General features: G+C 49.7%; 1 protein-coding gene across 1 annotated transcript in view; it reads right to left on the reverse strand.

Moving 5' to 3' along the window:
• The window catches only part of Vwf (von Willebrand factor), a 144,913-nt gene that overhangs the window by 70,629 nt on the left and 57,442 nt on the right, over nt 1–16,842 (reverse strand). The window contains exons 14-18 of the mRNA XM_075982709.1: nt 12,620–12,815; nt 11,784–11,999; nt 8,153–8,393; nt 2,289–2,383; nt 1,075–1,235 (exon numbers count right to left, since the gene is read on the reverse strand). Coding sequence (XP_075838824.1) covers nt 1,075–1,235; nt 2,289–2,383; nt 8,153–8,393; nt 11,784–11,999; nt 12,620–12,815 — 909 coding nt within the window. The remainder of the gene's footprint in view (nt 1–1,074; nt 1,236–2,288; nt 2,384–8,152; nt 8,394–11,783; nt 12,000–12,619; nt 12,816–16,842) is intronic.

Here is a 16,842-nt window from a genome sequence, read left to right on the forward strand (position 1 = left end):
ATTTGAAAAGGAAAAGTCCAGAAGCTGCATTCTTCAAGGTGATGATAATACTGTATGTATAATATATTTGATATAAAACTGACCTAATAGTAGCAGGAAGGAGGTCATAAGGCTTTGGGTATCCTTCAACCATTGCTACCAGTTCTAGAAGATACACAGAGAAGGGGGTCACGAACAAGCATTAGACCTTATGTGTCTTTCAGGGATATTTACAGCCCCAAAACCAAAATCATGGGACACACAGGGATGGCCAAGACCTCACAAGTCGTTTTATGGAGCTAGAAAACAAAGAGTGAGTGTAGGGAAGCCGGAGTTTGTTTGAGATAAGGCAGGGTTGTGGTGTTATTATCAACTTGACACAATCTCAAGTCACCTAGGAAGAGGGGACAGCCAGACTGACATGTGAGAGTATCTGTAGGCATCATCTTGATTGATAACTGACGCAGGAGGGCCCAGTCCACTCTAGGTGATATCGTAGGCAGGAGGGCCTGAGTCACACACAAAATTTAGCTAAGCCTGAGCCAAAGAGAAAGGGGGCAGTGAGCAGAGGTTTCTGCTTGAGTTCCTGCCCTGACTCCCCTCCGACCTTAAAGCATAGGTGAACTAAACCCTTTCCTCCCAAAGTTGCTTTTGGTCATGGTGTTTATCACCGCAGCAGAAAGTCACCTAGAAAAGACATCAACACCTTCTCTTAAAAGAGAAAGTTATGGACAAGTATATGTAAATCATACACAACGATGTGTGTGTCCTTCCACCCCGGCCGTGTGGATGGAATGTTATCCTTGGGGAAATTCTAGCAGAAATGCCTGCTTAGACATGTAAGTATTTTCTATAAATAGTTTCCTTGCTGCGTAGGGCAGTTCTGTGAGCCAAGACCAGCTCTGTGGATGTCCAATCCCTTTAGGATCCACCCCAGATATTCTCTTCCCAGATTCCTCCCTGGATTTGGTGGTTGAATCTACCCCTTGTCCCCGTCCTTGTTTCTTCCTCTCTCTAGTTCCACAGCCACCTCGATCACCTCTGCCTACAAGGGAATGGATCGGAAGGTGCTCCTTCACCCACGCAGCAGCTCACCATGCCTGGGGGACAGAGGCAGCCAGACACACAGCCCACGCTCATGCACTCCAGGTCGTAGTTCTGGCATGTCTTGGCACACTCCAGCCCTTGGGCCCGTGGGTTGTCGGCAGGACACACCAGCTTGACCATGGGTGGCCGACAGGACAGGCTCCTTTTGCCTGGAGAGAAGAAAAAGAGATTGTGAGCAAAGTCATGGCAGGTCACCCTTCTGCATTGTCCTGCGGCTCGCAGGTGCCGTCACTCACTCAGGAGACTCAGAGCAGCCCACCTTCCAAGACCATATACTGCCCAGCCTACAGTGTGCCCTAACTCTGAGTCAGGGTCTCCATGTGAGACCAGGGCTGTCACCTTATCTATCTCAATGCCTTGGGCCAAGCTGGTGGCAGTTCTGACGACCCTAGATGTCACCTGATGGCCTTTGTCTCACATCCCTCTTGACTCTGCTCTCCCAGTTTGCACTGTGAAAATTTCCAGACTCAGGCTTGAGAAGTCACAGATGAAGGTACTAGGAGGGAGCTTGGTGGGACCCAATAGGAACACTTATGAAATAGTTACAGCTCGTGGATGGAAAGGCCATCAGCCACAGGGACTCTTGAGAGGCTTTTGCTTCAAGGTCAGACTCTCTGTAAAGATGGCGGCATCACAGTGTGCCACCACTGACACGCCTCTCCCTCCTGCCGTGTTTTGCCCCCCACCCCGTACATTTGCCTCTGATCTAAAACTGAGACTTTCACCCCTCCCCCATCCGTGTCTTGTCTTCAAACAGGACAGCAACCGTTCAGAGGCTCAAACTGGAAGCCGCTGACCTGAACCCCTCTTCTTTCAGATTCATCCAATAAGATCCCAGGGAAGCGTCCTCATCAGCATGTCCACAGGAAACAAGCCGATGGAGAACAGTGGGTGCCATTCCTAGCACACCTGTCACTACCCCAGCTGCTCACTGCACTCAGACGACCACAGGCACACAGGTTTCAGGGATTCCCTCCCACACAGGCCAGTCCTGCTTGCCTCGATCACGTGAGTTTCCATGTGCAGAGATACATCTTAAAGTCACTCACACAAACAAAGGAGTCAAGGGGATGTGAGGCAGAGCCAGACCCCTGTTTGAATACTGCACACATCAGACAATACAGCCAGCTCTCTCCCCCCACCTATGGGAAGGAGTCTAGACAGGAGGGAAGAGAAAAGCCTTTCAGAGCTGCAGTACTCACTGCGGTGAGAGAAGGGGCCGCTGAGGACGCTGTCTGGCAACAGGCTTCCTGGGGCGCCGCTCGTGGTACAATGCATGAAGCCATCTTCACAGTAACTGCAGAGAAGACACCCCATCTTTTGCTGACGTTTTCTACACACATTGCCCCTTTCCTCGCCACCCACCCACCCTCCTCACTCTGCTCCTCCCAGCGGGACTTCCCATCCATAACTCTGGGAAGTTTGACCTGCCAATGTCACCAGTGACGGTCACTACACCAAGCCCAGTAAGTCCCTTCAAGTAATTTTCTTATGTAATGTCCCTTTGAACATCATCATCACTGGGCTACTCTATTCTCTTGGAGAATAAAACCATCTCCATTGCATTTTCCCCCACTTCGCCGGTTGCTCCTTCTCAGCTTCAGCTGTAGCTCATGCCTCCCCTTGGGCACCCCGAGCTTTCTCCTCCACTCTGCTGTCACTCACACCCAGCTCTCATTACAGAAATGCCTCGTTCACTTCCAACAGTGACCCCCTCTGAGCCTCAGACCTGTATATACTAATGTCTTCTTTATAGGTCCCTTTGGTGTCTCAAAGAGACTGCAGGCCCAGTGTGTCCATACCAGACCCCAGGCTTCTTCCAAGGCTGATCTGTGGACTGGGGTCGCCACCCATTCCATCTGACTGCCTCTCCTCAGACTCTAGGCTTCTTCCCCCTGTCCCTCTATGTCAGAGCCACCACAATTCAGGACTTTGCCTCTGACATTTTGCTTCAGTTCCTATGTGCTTGTTATTTCTCCTGCCAGTAGATGAGACGCCGTCACCTCCTGCCTGAGCCATGCAAGTGTCTCCTAACTCACGGCCTTGCATCTATTCTCGCCTCTCTCCAGAATACTCCTTTTTGGAAGCCAAATATCTTTTCAAACCCCAACCATGATTGTGCCCCACCCTTGCCTGAAATCCCTCAGGAGTGTCCCTCCAACAGACTTTCCCGTAAAGGGCAGATCCTTGAAATATGATTCCCGCCTTCCTCCCTCTTCTCCAGCTTAGTGACCATCTGTGAATCTTAAGGTGCATTGTTCTTTTTAAACCCAAGGGCTCTTGTACACCATTTCCCCAGAACTAAGGTCACTCCTACCCAAGACATGTAAGTAGACACACACCCACATCACACACGCACATATGAGCATCAAACGTACACACATAAACACAAAGAAAATATTTTAAGTTTCTACACAGCCAAGCATTAACTGAGTGATCCCTACAGAGCGGGAGACAAGCTTTGCCAGAAAGACATCTGACAGAGTATGTAAAAAAAAATACTAAACAATAAATGAACAAACAATTTAAAGAACAAATGGGCCAAGAGCACACAAACAGATCTCAAAAGAAATACAAACATTCAGTAAATACATGGAAAATGTTCAACCTCTTTAGCCACAAGGGAAATATAAACCTAAGCTACACTGAGATCCTAGCTCACCCCCAGTCAGCCTGGCAGTGATGATGAAGCCAGGCAGGTGCCTCATACCTGTAGTCCTGGCAGCTGAGAAGCTGAGGCAAGAGGATTGCCATGAACTAGAGGCAAGCTGGGGCTACCAACTGAGCTCCATGAAACCCTGTCCCCAAAAGGCCAAAAGAAAATAAACATAGAGAAGACCTGGAGAGAAGAAAGAGTCTCCCACACTGACCGTGGGGTGCAAATTAGCACAGCCACTGTGGAAATAAGCACAGAGAAGCCTCAAGAAACTTAAAACTACAATGACCAGGGGTACCAACCCTGCTCTGCATCTCTGAAGGACTCAGTCGACATCCAATAGAGATACCTACACAATGCTTTTCAGAAGAGTCGAGCCATGGCATTGGCCCGGATGCTGAACAGGTAAAGTAAGACACACACACAGTGAAGTATTATTCAGCCACGAAGAAGAATAAATTCAGATCGTTTGTGGGAAAGTGGATGGAGGTGACTGTGCAAAGTGAAGCAATCACCAGCCCAGAAAGACAAGTGAAGCATGTATTGCTCTCATGTGCGGAACCTAAGAAGAAGACACTGAAGCAGAGGGAAGACTGGGATGACAGGGGAGAAAGGAAGAGAAGGAAGAGAGAGGCGTGTACGTGCAAAGTACAGCATATGCACATTTGAGAATGCCATAGCCAGGCTCAGGCCTTGGCACAATTAATACACACTAACGAAACGCTGTGTGAAACAACACAACACGGCTCAGAAAGCTGGCGACCTAAGTAAACGGACACCCTTTGCGTATGGATCAGGAGGCATTACGGTAAGACGACAAGTCTCTGCAAGAAGTCACAGACAGAACGCGTCCAAACCAAATCCCAGCGGCAGTTTCTACATAAACTGAGGCTAGAATTTACATGGCACTTCAAAGCGCCCTGAACAGCAAAACAATCTTGACGAAGAAGAAAGATGGAGGAGCCACAGTTTCTGGCTCCAAACCTATTGCAAAGCAGCAGTAATTACAACAATGTGGACTGGCAGATAGACAGGTATACAGACCAGCTAAGTAAACAGCTCGGAAGTCAGCCGTCGCCTAGACGCTCAATTGAATTTCTACACCAGTGCCAAGACATGGAAAGGAATATATGCGGTGCCGGGAAACCGGAGTTCCATCTGGGAAAGGGTGAAGCTGGACTCTAACCTTACACCATATCCAAAACGTGAGCACCAAACGGATCAAAGATCTGAACATCAGTAAAGTCTTAGAAGAAATCATCAGGGTAAATCCTCATGACTTGGGATTTGGCACTGATTTCCTGGCTAGAATACAGAATCTTAAGGAATAAACTGAAAGAATAGATAAATTGATTATATTAAAAACATTTTACACATCAAAAGGGACTAACAACAGAATGGGAAAAAGTCACAGAATAGGAGGAAGTGTTTGCATTCGTATATCCAGAATATACAAAGATCTTCAATAACTCAATAACAAAATAGACAAACTACCCAATTCAAACTGGCTGAAAGATTCAAGTAGTTATACAAAAAATGATCTATAAAACAACAGGAGGCACATGAAAAGATAGTCAAGATTATTAATCATTAAAGAAATGCAAATCAAAACCACAATGAGATGCCATATCATACCTAGTAAGATAGCTATTAGAAATGGGAACGCTTGGGAGATGTCTCAGTGGGTAAAGCACCCTGCTCTATAAGCACAAGGACCTACATTTGAAAGTCCAGAACTCTTATAAAGGCACACATGGCAGCACACCTGTAATCACAGTGTGCCCATGTAGAGATTGCAGAAGACAGAAGAGTCCCAGGAGATCACTGTCCAGCTACTTTGGCACATGCAAAGTAGTAAACCACAAGAGACTCGGTTTCAAATAAGACGGAAGGAGAGAACTGGCACACAAGGCTGTCCTCTGACCTTCAAACATGTACTGTAACAGATGTACCTGAACTCTCACACACACCGGGAAGGGAGAGAGAGGGGAGAGAGAGGAGAGAGAGAGAGAGAGAGAGAGAGAGAGAGAGAGAGAGAGAGAGAGAGAGAGAGAGAGAGAGAGAGGAGAGAGAGAGAGAGAGGGAGGGAGGGAGAGAGAGAGAGATTGTAAAGAAGAAGATGAGGAGGGGAGAGGAAGAAGAGGAAAGGGAAGGGGAGGAAGAGGTGGAGAAAGAGGAAGAAGAGGAGGAGAGAAATAAAAGGTGCCAGGGAGGTTGTAGAGAAACAGTTACCCTGGTCCAGTGCTGGTGGGAATTTCAATGCTATGGACTCCGTAAAACAATAATCTGGTAGTTCTTTGAAAAGGTAAACAGAATTACTATATAGTCCGGCAGCTGCAGTCAGGGATATATACGCCCCCCCCCAAATCTGAAAGCACACACACACTCAGATACTTAAACACCAATGTCCATGACAGCACTGTTCACAACAGCAAGGAAGCATAAGCAGCCAAATGTCCACCAACAGATGAACGGATAAGCAAAAGGTAGCATTATGCGATGCATACGCACAGAGGCATACCAGTCAGTCATTAAAAGAACGGGGTTTGGATATATGCAGCAACAAGAATGAGCCTTGAAAACATTAACGCAAGTGAAAAAAAAAACAGATGCAAAGAAAAGCATGCGTGTTGGATGCCTCCACTCATATGAGATATCTAAAGTGAATATCTAAAGAGAGCCGCAAATGAATGGGGTTGCAATCATAATGGAAAAGTCAAGCGGCTATTACCAGGCTGGGAAGCAATGAAGAGTTACTATTTAATGGGCACCGTTTCTTTCAGAAACACAAATGCTCTAGAGACAGGTGGGAGGAGTTGTACAGTGTGTGAACGTACTTCATGCCACTGGTACGCCTAAGAGGCTCAAAAGGCAAGTGTCGCGTTTTTTAAAAAATCTTTCCGTTTTCAAGAGTCTGCGTGTGTATGTGTGTTTTGCATGTATGTGGACACACTTGTGCGCGTGCAGGTGCATACATGTGTGCATGTGTGGAGGCCCGAGGTTCATGTGGGGAAATCATCCTTGATTGCTCTTTTTATCCACGGAGACAGCATTGCTCAGCCGAGAGCTCTTCAACAAATCTGTCTAGCTGATTTGATCTGGAGATCCCTGTCTCTGACTTCTGAGCTGTCATTACAGGTCAGACCTACTCAGCGTTTGCATGGGCTCTGGGGATCCCAACCCCAGTCCTTAGACTTGCACAGCAAGCTCTTCAGTTGCGGAGCCATCTTCCTAGCCCACCATTTTACATCTTTCTTAATAATAATAATAAGCAATTGCTGAGGGGTGAAGCAAGCTCTACTTGCCCGCTAGTGTTTTAAGGTCCTGGAGGGAAACATTTGAGAAGTGTTACCAGGCAATCCTTTGATGGAGCTAAGGCCAAAAGATCTGCGCTGTGACATCTGCCTTCTGTGTCCCTGGGGTCCACATGCACAAAGTCAAGCAATCACAGGTGGAAAACATTCCGGAGAAAATGAACTGCATGAGACAGGCCTTGCTCCCTCTACTGCCAGGGCAGAGCAGTGGGACAAGGAGACACAGTGCTTACCAATGTAGGTGCTGAGCACCATCTGGAGATGACTTAAGTACACAGGAGGACGGACATGGGTCATGCGCAGGTGCTATGCTAGTCCAGGTGAAGGATTCTACGGCCTCACACTCAGGACTTGCTCCTCTCCTGCTCCTAATGCATGCCTCTTAGTGACTCCCTCTCAGGGCTAGAGGGATTCTCAAATTCCATCCCCCCAAGTTAGACTACAGGGTACGTCATCCATCTACATTTCCTCTTGGAAACTCAGTCCGTAAGGCCAGCATCTCCACTGCACTTCCAGGGAGCACTTTTGATACCTCCCGTCACTGTCCTGAGCACCTGCAGGGCCATCTCCCACCCTCTGGCACCTTCTTGTCCAGGCATATCTCCAGAGGCTCTGGCTTCTGGCCTCTGTTCTCCATTCCCCCTGGACCGCTTGCTCCAGGGCCTCACAGTCTTCCTGTCAGTGTGGTCAACATCTCCCCACAGTCTCCAGAACCCACTCCCTGAAGCTACACTTTCTCTTCCCTGTTCTCTGTTCACATCCCCTCCTAAGGGCCCCAAGAATTGGTCCTCTTGTGTAGTCTAACAGTCTCTGACCCTGACTCCAGGAGAGGTGGGAAGACCTGACAGATGCATCGCCTGTGGGTGGGGAGTGGGTTCGTCTCAAGAGACCAGATGAGTTATTGGGAGAAAGAATGGATACAAAGTGAGGCCGCTTCATGTACCATACATGTCTCCCACATGCCATGAGTTTCCCCATCCATGTGAAAAAAAAAAGATCTGAAGAACCATTTTCCTGTCCAGTTCTACCACCAAGGAAGTCATTGCCATCCTCCCAGGCATCAAGACTCACAGCCTCGCTGGCTGGCTGCACTTACCACATGGTGTGGTGGTCGGAGAAGATGTCTGCAGGCTGGAAGAGCTCCCCGTCATAGTAACAGGGACACTGGGCCTTGGGCACACAGTCCCCTCTTTCATCCTGGTAGAGCCCTGGCGGGCAGAAGCAACCCTCAAGACAGACGTCACTGCATTCCTCATCCGGGTAGGAGAGGGAGCGGCAGGTCAGGTTGCAGGAATTGCCGCACTGCAGGTACACCTGACCCTGTGGGCAGCTCAGTGCTGGAGACAGGAGATGGAAGAAGGCATCAGAGTTGACATTGTACCTTGCAGCTGTGACCACTGCTACAACTGTATGGTCGTAACCATCCCTTCCCCACTCTGAGCAAAAGTGTATCTTCAGGTGCAAAAATGTACATCGAAATTATGGGAACACACATTTTCTCTCTTTACCCAGAGAGAGAGAGCAGACTTTCCTTGCCTGCGAATCCTCCAAATCTAGAACATTAAAGTCCTGGTGAAATGGGAGTGGTGGGCAGGAGCATCTCCCCGGAGAGAAGGACAGTGGTGGCTACAGTTTCTGAGAACCTACTGTGTACTCTGCTCCTAACTAGGTTAGGTCCTATCACTCCCTTGTGGTGCCCTTACGCATAGACACCAGCAACAATTGAGCTAAGAGGCTTAAGGATGTGGCGTCTCTGGGAGCAGAGGTGAGATCTAAGCCCCAACTCTCAGCCCCCCTAAAGCTCATGCTCTTCCCCATCACACTTCAAGAAGGGAACAGTCCCTCTGCAGACATCCACGTGACAAGCCTGGACACTTACACCTACCCACAGCAAAGTGGACAGCCTCTGTCTGTTCACAGCCCTCACCCCCACCCCGATGCCGGGGCTTTTGAATAGAAATGCGAAATACTCTATGGCTATGCAGAAGAAAATGCTAAGGCAGCTAGAGGATGGATTCTGTACCCCATGTCCCCAGGTTCGAATCACAGCTCCACCTCTAGTTACCATGACACTCGGACTGCCACCCTCCATGGAACGTGGCAACAGTATCTGTTGGGTCTCTGTGGAGGTAAGAGGAGGCAACCTGTCACCGACGCTCACTGCTATTGTCATTGTGACATTGGAAGGGAGTCCCAGCCCAGCTCAGCAGGCTCAAGATGGGAGTCATGTCCCAGAGAAAGATCTTAACCTCAGAAGACCTGACTCTCCCTTCCTGCACTGCGGCCATCATGCACCTATAGTCTAGTGAACTCACAGATGACAAAAGGCTTTATGGGATGGTACGAAGGGAAGGGGGTGATGGGTGCCTTTTACCCTTGCCTGTGGATTGCTGTCCAGGAAATGAGAGCTGTGCTCTGGGCAGAGTCTTCCCAAGAATAATAGAGCCTTCCTTCTCAGGGACAGTCCCTTTCTCCAGCAGATACCAGACAGAGCATCCCATAGAAGCTGTAAGAAGTATTCCCAGCCATGAACTTCTGAGGAGACCCTGAGCCTCTCCCTCCTACCATCACCTCAGCTCTGTATCTTAAGTTAGCTGGGAAGGCAGACGATTCCCTAGTCACGTGAGTCACTGGCTTGCTTTCTTCTGGAGGAGTGGAGAGGCTGAATGTTCAGAGGGGAGGTAGGGTGATACTGGGGCAGGCTAGCCCACAAAGGCAGCAACTCCCTTCATTCTGCGTCATGCGCAAGCGTACTTTCGATCCCGTGAAGAGCAGTGGGAGCCAAGGGCTCCCCTCTCCACCAGCAGAGCATTTCCAGAGCTGGCATCCAGGCTCATCGAGTTTCTCCTTGAGCCTTCCTCCTTCAGAAAACCATGCACCCCTCAGTTAAGCAGAGATGTATGTCTATGCCAGGGCTGTGTGAGGCTCAGGGACACTGAGTCCATGCCTTCAGGGGTCCTTAGTCTTGTCTTCCCAAGAGGAAACAGCCATTTTACAAGGACAAAACAATGTGCATGCTGCCCCGAGTCTCTTTGGGGCATTACACAAAAGTAGCCACATGGCATGTCCTTGTTCCTTGATTGCTCCCAGTGACATTCTTCAGAATGGAAGCAGTGGTTTGGGAGCTCTGTCCATTTCTCAAGAAGACAGAAAGAGGTTGGGGACCAGGAGACAGTAAACCTAGGCTTCTATAAGTGAGGGAAGTCAGAGACTGGAACCCAGGAGGCTGGCCCACTCTCTTTGGGCTCAGAAAAGCAAGCCAAGGCCATCTGTCACATAAACTCACAGGGGACAGGTCCCTCTTGTCCTTAAACATCTCCTTCCTGCCAGTCAGCCCCACAGCTCTCTTCGAAAGGCTCAGGAGTCTGTCAACTGGAGTCGCTCCTATTTTCTTGGTTTAGGTTTTGTTTTGTTTCATTTCTCTAGACAGGGTTTCTCTACGTAACAATAGCGACTGTTCTGAAACTCACTCTGTAGACCAGGCTGGCCTCAAACTCAGAGATCTACCTGCCTCTGCCTCTGCCTCTGCCTCCTGAGTGCTGGGATTAAAGGCGTGTGCCACCACTGCCTGGCTAGTCACCCCTATTCTTAGCCGACCCACTCTGCAACGCAGTCAGCTCATTGCCCACGCTTGCTTCTGTGGAGGTGAAGAACAACTGCCCCTAAGAGATGAAAGAATGTTCCCGAAGGCTGCTGGCCTTCAGAGAGAATGGCCTGCATTAACACAGCCTTCTGAAGCCACTGCCCTGCAGACAGCTGGTGCGGAATTCCTGATACTGGTGGGCAACAGAAGCCTGTTCACAAACAGCGCACCACCGACTGGCTCCCCCGTTGCTAGACGGTAGACACAAAGAGGGGGGCAGAGGTGAAGGGCTCGGGGTCACAGAGCAGCTAGACCACAGGTGAAGTTCCAGAAAAGCCGGGGCTCCAACCTTTGGGCTCCCAGCATTCCCTCCATCCAGGGCTAGAGGGAAGAGGAGGGCACAGCGTGCGCCCCTTCATCCCCCCACCGTTCAACACATGCTCCTCTCTGTAAAAGACTGCTCGGACTAAACACAAGCTCGCAGGACAGCAATATTAACACATGTACTTCTCTTCAAATGCATAATGTCAATTTTGTTTTCAACACTGCCCCTAACTCCTGTTTCCCTGAGACCAGACACTAGCCAAATGTCCCCAGAGGAACGACAGCAAAGAGTCTTAGGGAGCAGAGACCAGCTCTGATGGCAGGAATCTACCCCAGAGAGGACAGATGCATAATCAGCTGGAACAATGACATTATTCAGCGCTGCATAACTTTATACAATGCCAAAGACGTGGGCCAAAACTCACTGGCGTCTTGACTGAAATGATAAAAGATTCCTGCATTCCAAACTCACTCCACGCACATATGGTCTTTCCTGACCCTACAAGGAACGAACACTAGGTGGCAGCAGTTACAGGCAATCTCAGCTAGGCACCGATTCACGCCGAAGTTTCACGACTTTGGAGTAAAGGGATCACACTTGCTTCTATGCAGGAACCCACGCCACCAGCAGCCAGGAGCAGAAGGCAGGAAAAATGGCTGCAAATGAACTCTAGATCCAGGTTTGTCACTGGGGCCTGTTTCCAACTGAAATAATTCAAAGAAAGGGTCTTTGAAAAGGACAGGTGAACACAGCCCCACGAGGTGCCAGGAGAGTTTGAGAGGTTTGCCAAAAGGAGGTAAAGTGCTTATGGGCACTCACCACAGAAGTCTGGCTCCCGCCACCCGATGTGAATGCCTTTTCGGGCGCATGCGGCAGCATAGTTGGCCACCGCACTACACAGGCAATCCCGGCCGTCAGCGCAGGAGCAAACATCATAACGGCAGTTCTGCAGGTAGGGCAGAGGGCTGACTGCGTGGTGGCAGGCCTCGAATTTGGAGGACGTCAGGAGCGTGCAAGCCTCCTCCGCAAACCTGGCTGTTGCAGAGAGAGAAAAGCCAGTGCGGGATAAGATGAGGGCCTGCCAAGGCCTCTGGGGTCAGTTACAAGGGATTCTCACATCCTTACCCCACCCCACCCCCACCCAGGAGCAGAACCTTGCTGCCTTTTCTGCAGACAGTTACGGCAAAAGCAAGTCTCTCTGGCTCTGGTTTCTGGGTCCAATTCACTGCCCTGCGTTTGACTCAGTTACAGGTAAAAATGCATTCCCACACATCCGCTGCCCGGAGACAGGGGTCAGAGCAGCAGAAGCTCAGGAGAGCAGAGAGGTTGCGGGGCTGTGTTTACACAGGGCCACCGCAATGCATATTACACAATAATTCCACCCTAGAGCCCGTTGCTGCCCTAAACTGAGACCTTCCCGGTCTAAATTATTGTGTCTAAGAAATGACAGAACATTCTCTTCTTTTTGGGGATTCCATACATGGAGGGTGTTCAATAAACAGACTTTAAAAAGGAAATTAGACAAATGTAGATATGGTCAAACACCAGTGGTCAAAACAAGGGCTGGGCCAATGGTATCTCTGCCTCCCCCGGAGTATACTGTCCCATGGAATGCCCGGAACAGGGGAGACCCCTGGGCTCTGGGGCTCACATACTCAAGCGTGGGTTCAGGCTGCATGGATCGCTGTGCTGTCTATGCAGGTCCGGACAGTCCCCTTGAAGCTTCCAGGAGTTTCCGAAGTCGACCACCATGGGCTCCGCGAGGCCGGCGGGCGTGAGGAAGTCGTCACCCTTGTTGCCATTGTAATTCCCACACAAGCCGCAGGTCTTCCCGGAGTAGACAGGGGACAGCTGCAGAAGACAGAAGACAGACAGCTGTCCCCAACCGCAGCAGGGGTCTCGCTTAGCTAATGAGATCGTTTCCCCACGTGAAAAATAATTGTCTATGACAGCTAAGCTCTCAGCTGCAAACAGGAGGGAAGCTGCAAACTATAGAGTCAGGGTACCAGCTCTGTCCTTGCTCTCCAGTCGCTGGGCAGAGAGCAGCCAGCCATGATCACTCTAAAAATTATATTCATTAATTAATTAATACATTATAATATATTGTATATTAATATATTTATTTAGAAATATATTGTTGATTTTACTTTTAACTAAGAGTATATTTATAATAATATATTCTTATTTCATACATACGATATAGTCACTTTGGAAGGCACAGTAGAGGCCCAGAGAGAAAAAGGACACGCCTAAGACCCCAGAGAGAGTGGTAGAGCTGGGAAGAGCAAGCAGGTTGACTCCTTCAAATTCATGTGCTTCCTGTACCCATGTCCATCAGTGAACATGGCTAAGCAACAACGAGATGACGTGTGAGCTGTCCCCTGAGCAGGTATTGGTCACAAGTGGGCAAGGCAGATAGCAGAGTGCAATCCAAGCCCCATGGAGCTCGTGTCTGGTGTCCAGAAGCAATGACTTTCTTCTAAGTCTCCTGCTGAGGACATTGAGGGTCGGATTCCATCCCCATCACTCACTCTCTGATCAGATCTCAGGGGTAAGCCAGAGGTCTGAGCCCAAAGTGCACATCCACGACCAAGTAGTGGCGTGGAGGCGGCCTTTCCCCAGAGCGGGGCGCTGATGGTTTCTATGGGGCAGATTTGGGGAGATGGTAGGGACCAAAGCCAAGAGTCCGCTCTATCTGTGGGTTGTTAGTAAGAACGGGTGACTCTACTGAAGTCCCAAAGCCTCACGAGTTAGGCCTGGACTCGAGCGGTCACCTCTGGGAGCCCCTTCCAGCTTCCAGCTGTGACTTAACAAGGTGGTTCCTGCCCCTCCCCTACTTTATTTCTCTCCCCAGGCTTTATTCTAATAGGTGACATTTAGCCTTGTTTGTTTTATTTATTCTCCGCCTTCCTCATTAGAACTCAAACTAAACGAGGCAAGCATTTTACTGCCGTTTCTCTGTTGGGCCTTCATCGCCTCTAATACAGTGGTGTCTGTCTTCTGTTCAGGTGGCAGTAACAAAATGCCATAGATTTGAGGGTTATAAACAACAGAAACGGTATCATCTGGAGGCCAGGAACTAAGGTCAAACCCCAGCAGATACAGCAGTAGCAGGGTACCTCTTTCTAGATACCAGCTTCTTGCGGCAAGGCTCATGGTGGAAGGGGCTGGCTGGCTCCCTGGAGCTCCTTATAAAGGCATTAATCACATTCTTAAGAGCTGGCCCTTAGTGAGTTCATCCCCGGCCAAAAGCCCCTACCTCCAAACACCATCACCTTGGAGGGTGAGGACCGCAACACAGGAAATTCACTGGGACACCCTAATATTTGTCAAATTGAATGAATGGGTTGGATGAATAAAAAGATAAATTGCCCCAAAAAGAGGCTCCCTCCTGATACCACATGAAACGCAGACTGTCAAGGCCATCTGAGCAAAGTGGCAGCAAGCTACACGCCTTCATCCCGCCTCCCCCACTTGTCGGCATCTTTCCCTCCTCCCTACATCAGGTGCCCCCAGGCTCCCAGAGTCCCCCGTGGCCACTCTCACTTGCCTTCCCTCAGCCGCTTCAAGCATGTTTTTTCTCTGTGTTCTCTTAGCCTATCTCAGGGGACACCATGGTCAGGGGTTGGAAGAGAGGGTGAACCCAGGGACACTGACCTTGGACACAGACCCTACAGTGTCTCAGCTCTGGGAATTTTGAGAAGACACTATCTGAAACAGGCCTCCCAGCTCTGTGACAATGGGGACTGACCCAGCTCCTCCTAGTACCTTCTGAGGCTGAATGTGGCCTGCATGGGAGTCACCTGAGCTGACTGACCATATCCCCACTGCCTGGGGTCAAGGCATGCATATCACACACAGGTGGAAAGAGATTAAGGGCCCCTGCAGCACCTTGAACCCCAGGCCTGCCTACCTCCAGCCAGCTCTTCCCCCAAGCTCCAGGGGTCAATTCAAATGCTCTCAAATCCTCCTGCCCCTCACAAATGCACCTTTTCATGGCAAAGCCAACAGTAGGATATTCCCATGGGCCTCGAGGTCACCTGACCTTGTCTTGCACCTTAGTCATGTTTTCTTCTCTTCCTTTTAGCCAAGATAATCAAACCCCACTATGGCCATTTCTACAGCTGAAGGTCTAGCTTTCTCCTCTTCAGAGAGACAAGGAACAGAGCATCCTGAGGTAAAGGCGGGCAGCTGCCCAGGAGGAGAGGTACAGGAGTAGAAACCACACAAAGCCAGCACACCCACCCTGCACCTTGTGGATGCTGGGAAGGTAGACTCCCAGCAAGCACTCCCTGGAGGCCTGGTGAGCAGAAGGCAAATTAGACCCAGGCCCGGAGACCCAAGGTCTGTAACCACAACCTCCACCTGCCAAATCACCATGATTCTAGCAGAGCCCCATCTCTAGCTCTGACTGGAAATGGGACAAGAGGCTCTCGTGGCTCCTCCTGCTCCCTGAGCTATGGCTACAGTCATTTTACAAAAGAAGAATGGAGTTCATGTGGATCTCTCTCGGAGACTCTACAGCGGGAGAGTGAATGTGGCCACATGGGAATGGAAGAACAGCATCTCGTAGGGACTTGTAACTCCTACCATGGAGTTACACCCAAGACACTGGGGAGCAGAGACCCCAGGATGTGGGGCAGGCTCTTCAGGCATCCTAAGTCTGCCCTAGAACATTGTTTCTCCAAGTAAGGTCTTGGAGCCCATCAAGGTCTTTTGAGGACCTTTCTAGGTGTCTTCGAGACTAAATCTTTTTTTTTTCTCGAGACAGGGTTTCTCCGTAGCTTTTGGTTCCTGTCCTGGAACTAGCTCTTGTAGACCAGGCTGGCCTTGAACTCACAGAGATCCACCTGCCTCTGCTTCCCGAGTGCTGGGATTAAAGGCTTGCGCCACCACCGCCCTGCGAGACTGAATCTTTTCATAGCTACGTAACCTTTGCTCTTGCTCTTGTCTTTCCCTTCTCATTCTCATACAAGCACCCAGTGGAATTTTCCAGAGGTCCTGTGTCGTGAAATATTGTAGCAGATTGATTGCAAATAGACCTGAGAATCCAGCTGTCTTCTAGTAAGTGAATCGTTAGAGAGCTGCGCAGCCATGCGCAGCCATGGCTCTCTTCTCACTGCCTAGTATTGTCTCCTGACTCCATCTAACTTATTTTTCCAAACTGCTTACCAATGTCTACTAGGTAACAAGGTTTAGCGTTAATTCATGTTTTAGCGTCTCTGGGTTAACTTTCCTGCTGTTTGGGGTTTCGATTTCTGTTTGTGATGGGGTCTTACTATGGAGCTCGGGTTGGCTGAAACTCACTATGTAGCCCAGGCTGCCCTCCAGCCCCTGTCTCCTCCTCCTTGGCCCTAGGATATGTCACTCTGCTCAGCTTTGACTTAACCATTAATCTGGGGATCAGTAGATATAATCTCACTGAAGATCTCAGGGACCCTCCTCAATCATTCTTAAGAATCTAACAGCATCCCGAGACCAGACAGTGAGGACCGTGGTCTAACGGAAGAACACCAGCCAGAGAACTAACTCTCATTGTGCTGTCACTGAGTGTGGCTTCTGGTATCCCTCCATGTCCCCTGGCTGTCTCCCTTATGAAACAGCACTAGCGAGAGTCATTCCTGCTTTGCCCACCTGCCAGGGACTTTGCACGGTCAGCAAATCTGAAAGCCCAGTAAATATACGTGTTACTGTCCAATCTGATTAGACAACCCATCCAGAGAACATGGCCCACGCATACATCAGTGTAGGAATGTGGACGATGCCCCCTGTGGCCTTCTCCAGATGCTGTAAGGGAGGATACCCGGTCTGAGCTGTGTGCTCCTACCTGGTTCTTCCCTTGCTCCCCACAATGAGTGTCCAGGAGTACCCCTTGATC

This window comes from Microtus pennsylvanicus, chromosome 8 (genome assembly GCF_037038515.1).
Source record: "Microtus pennsylvanicus isolate mMicPen1 chromosome 8, mMicPen1.hap1, whole genome shotgun sequence".
Lineage (NCBI taxonomy): Eukaryota > Metazoa > Chordata > Mammalia > Rodentia > Cricetidae > Microtus > Microtus pennsylvanicus.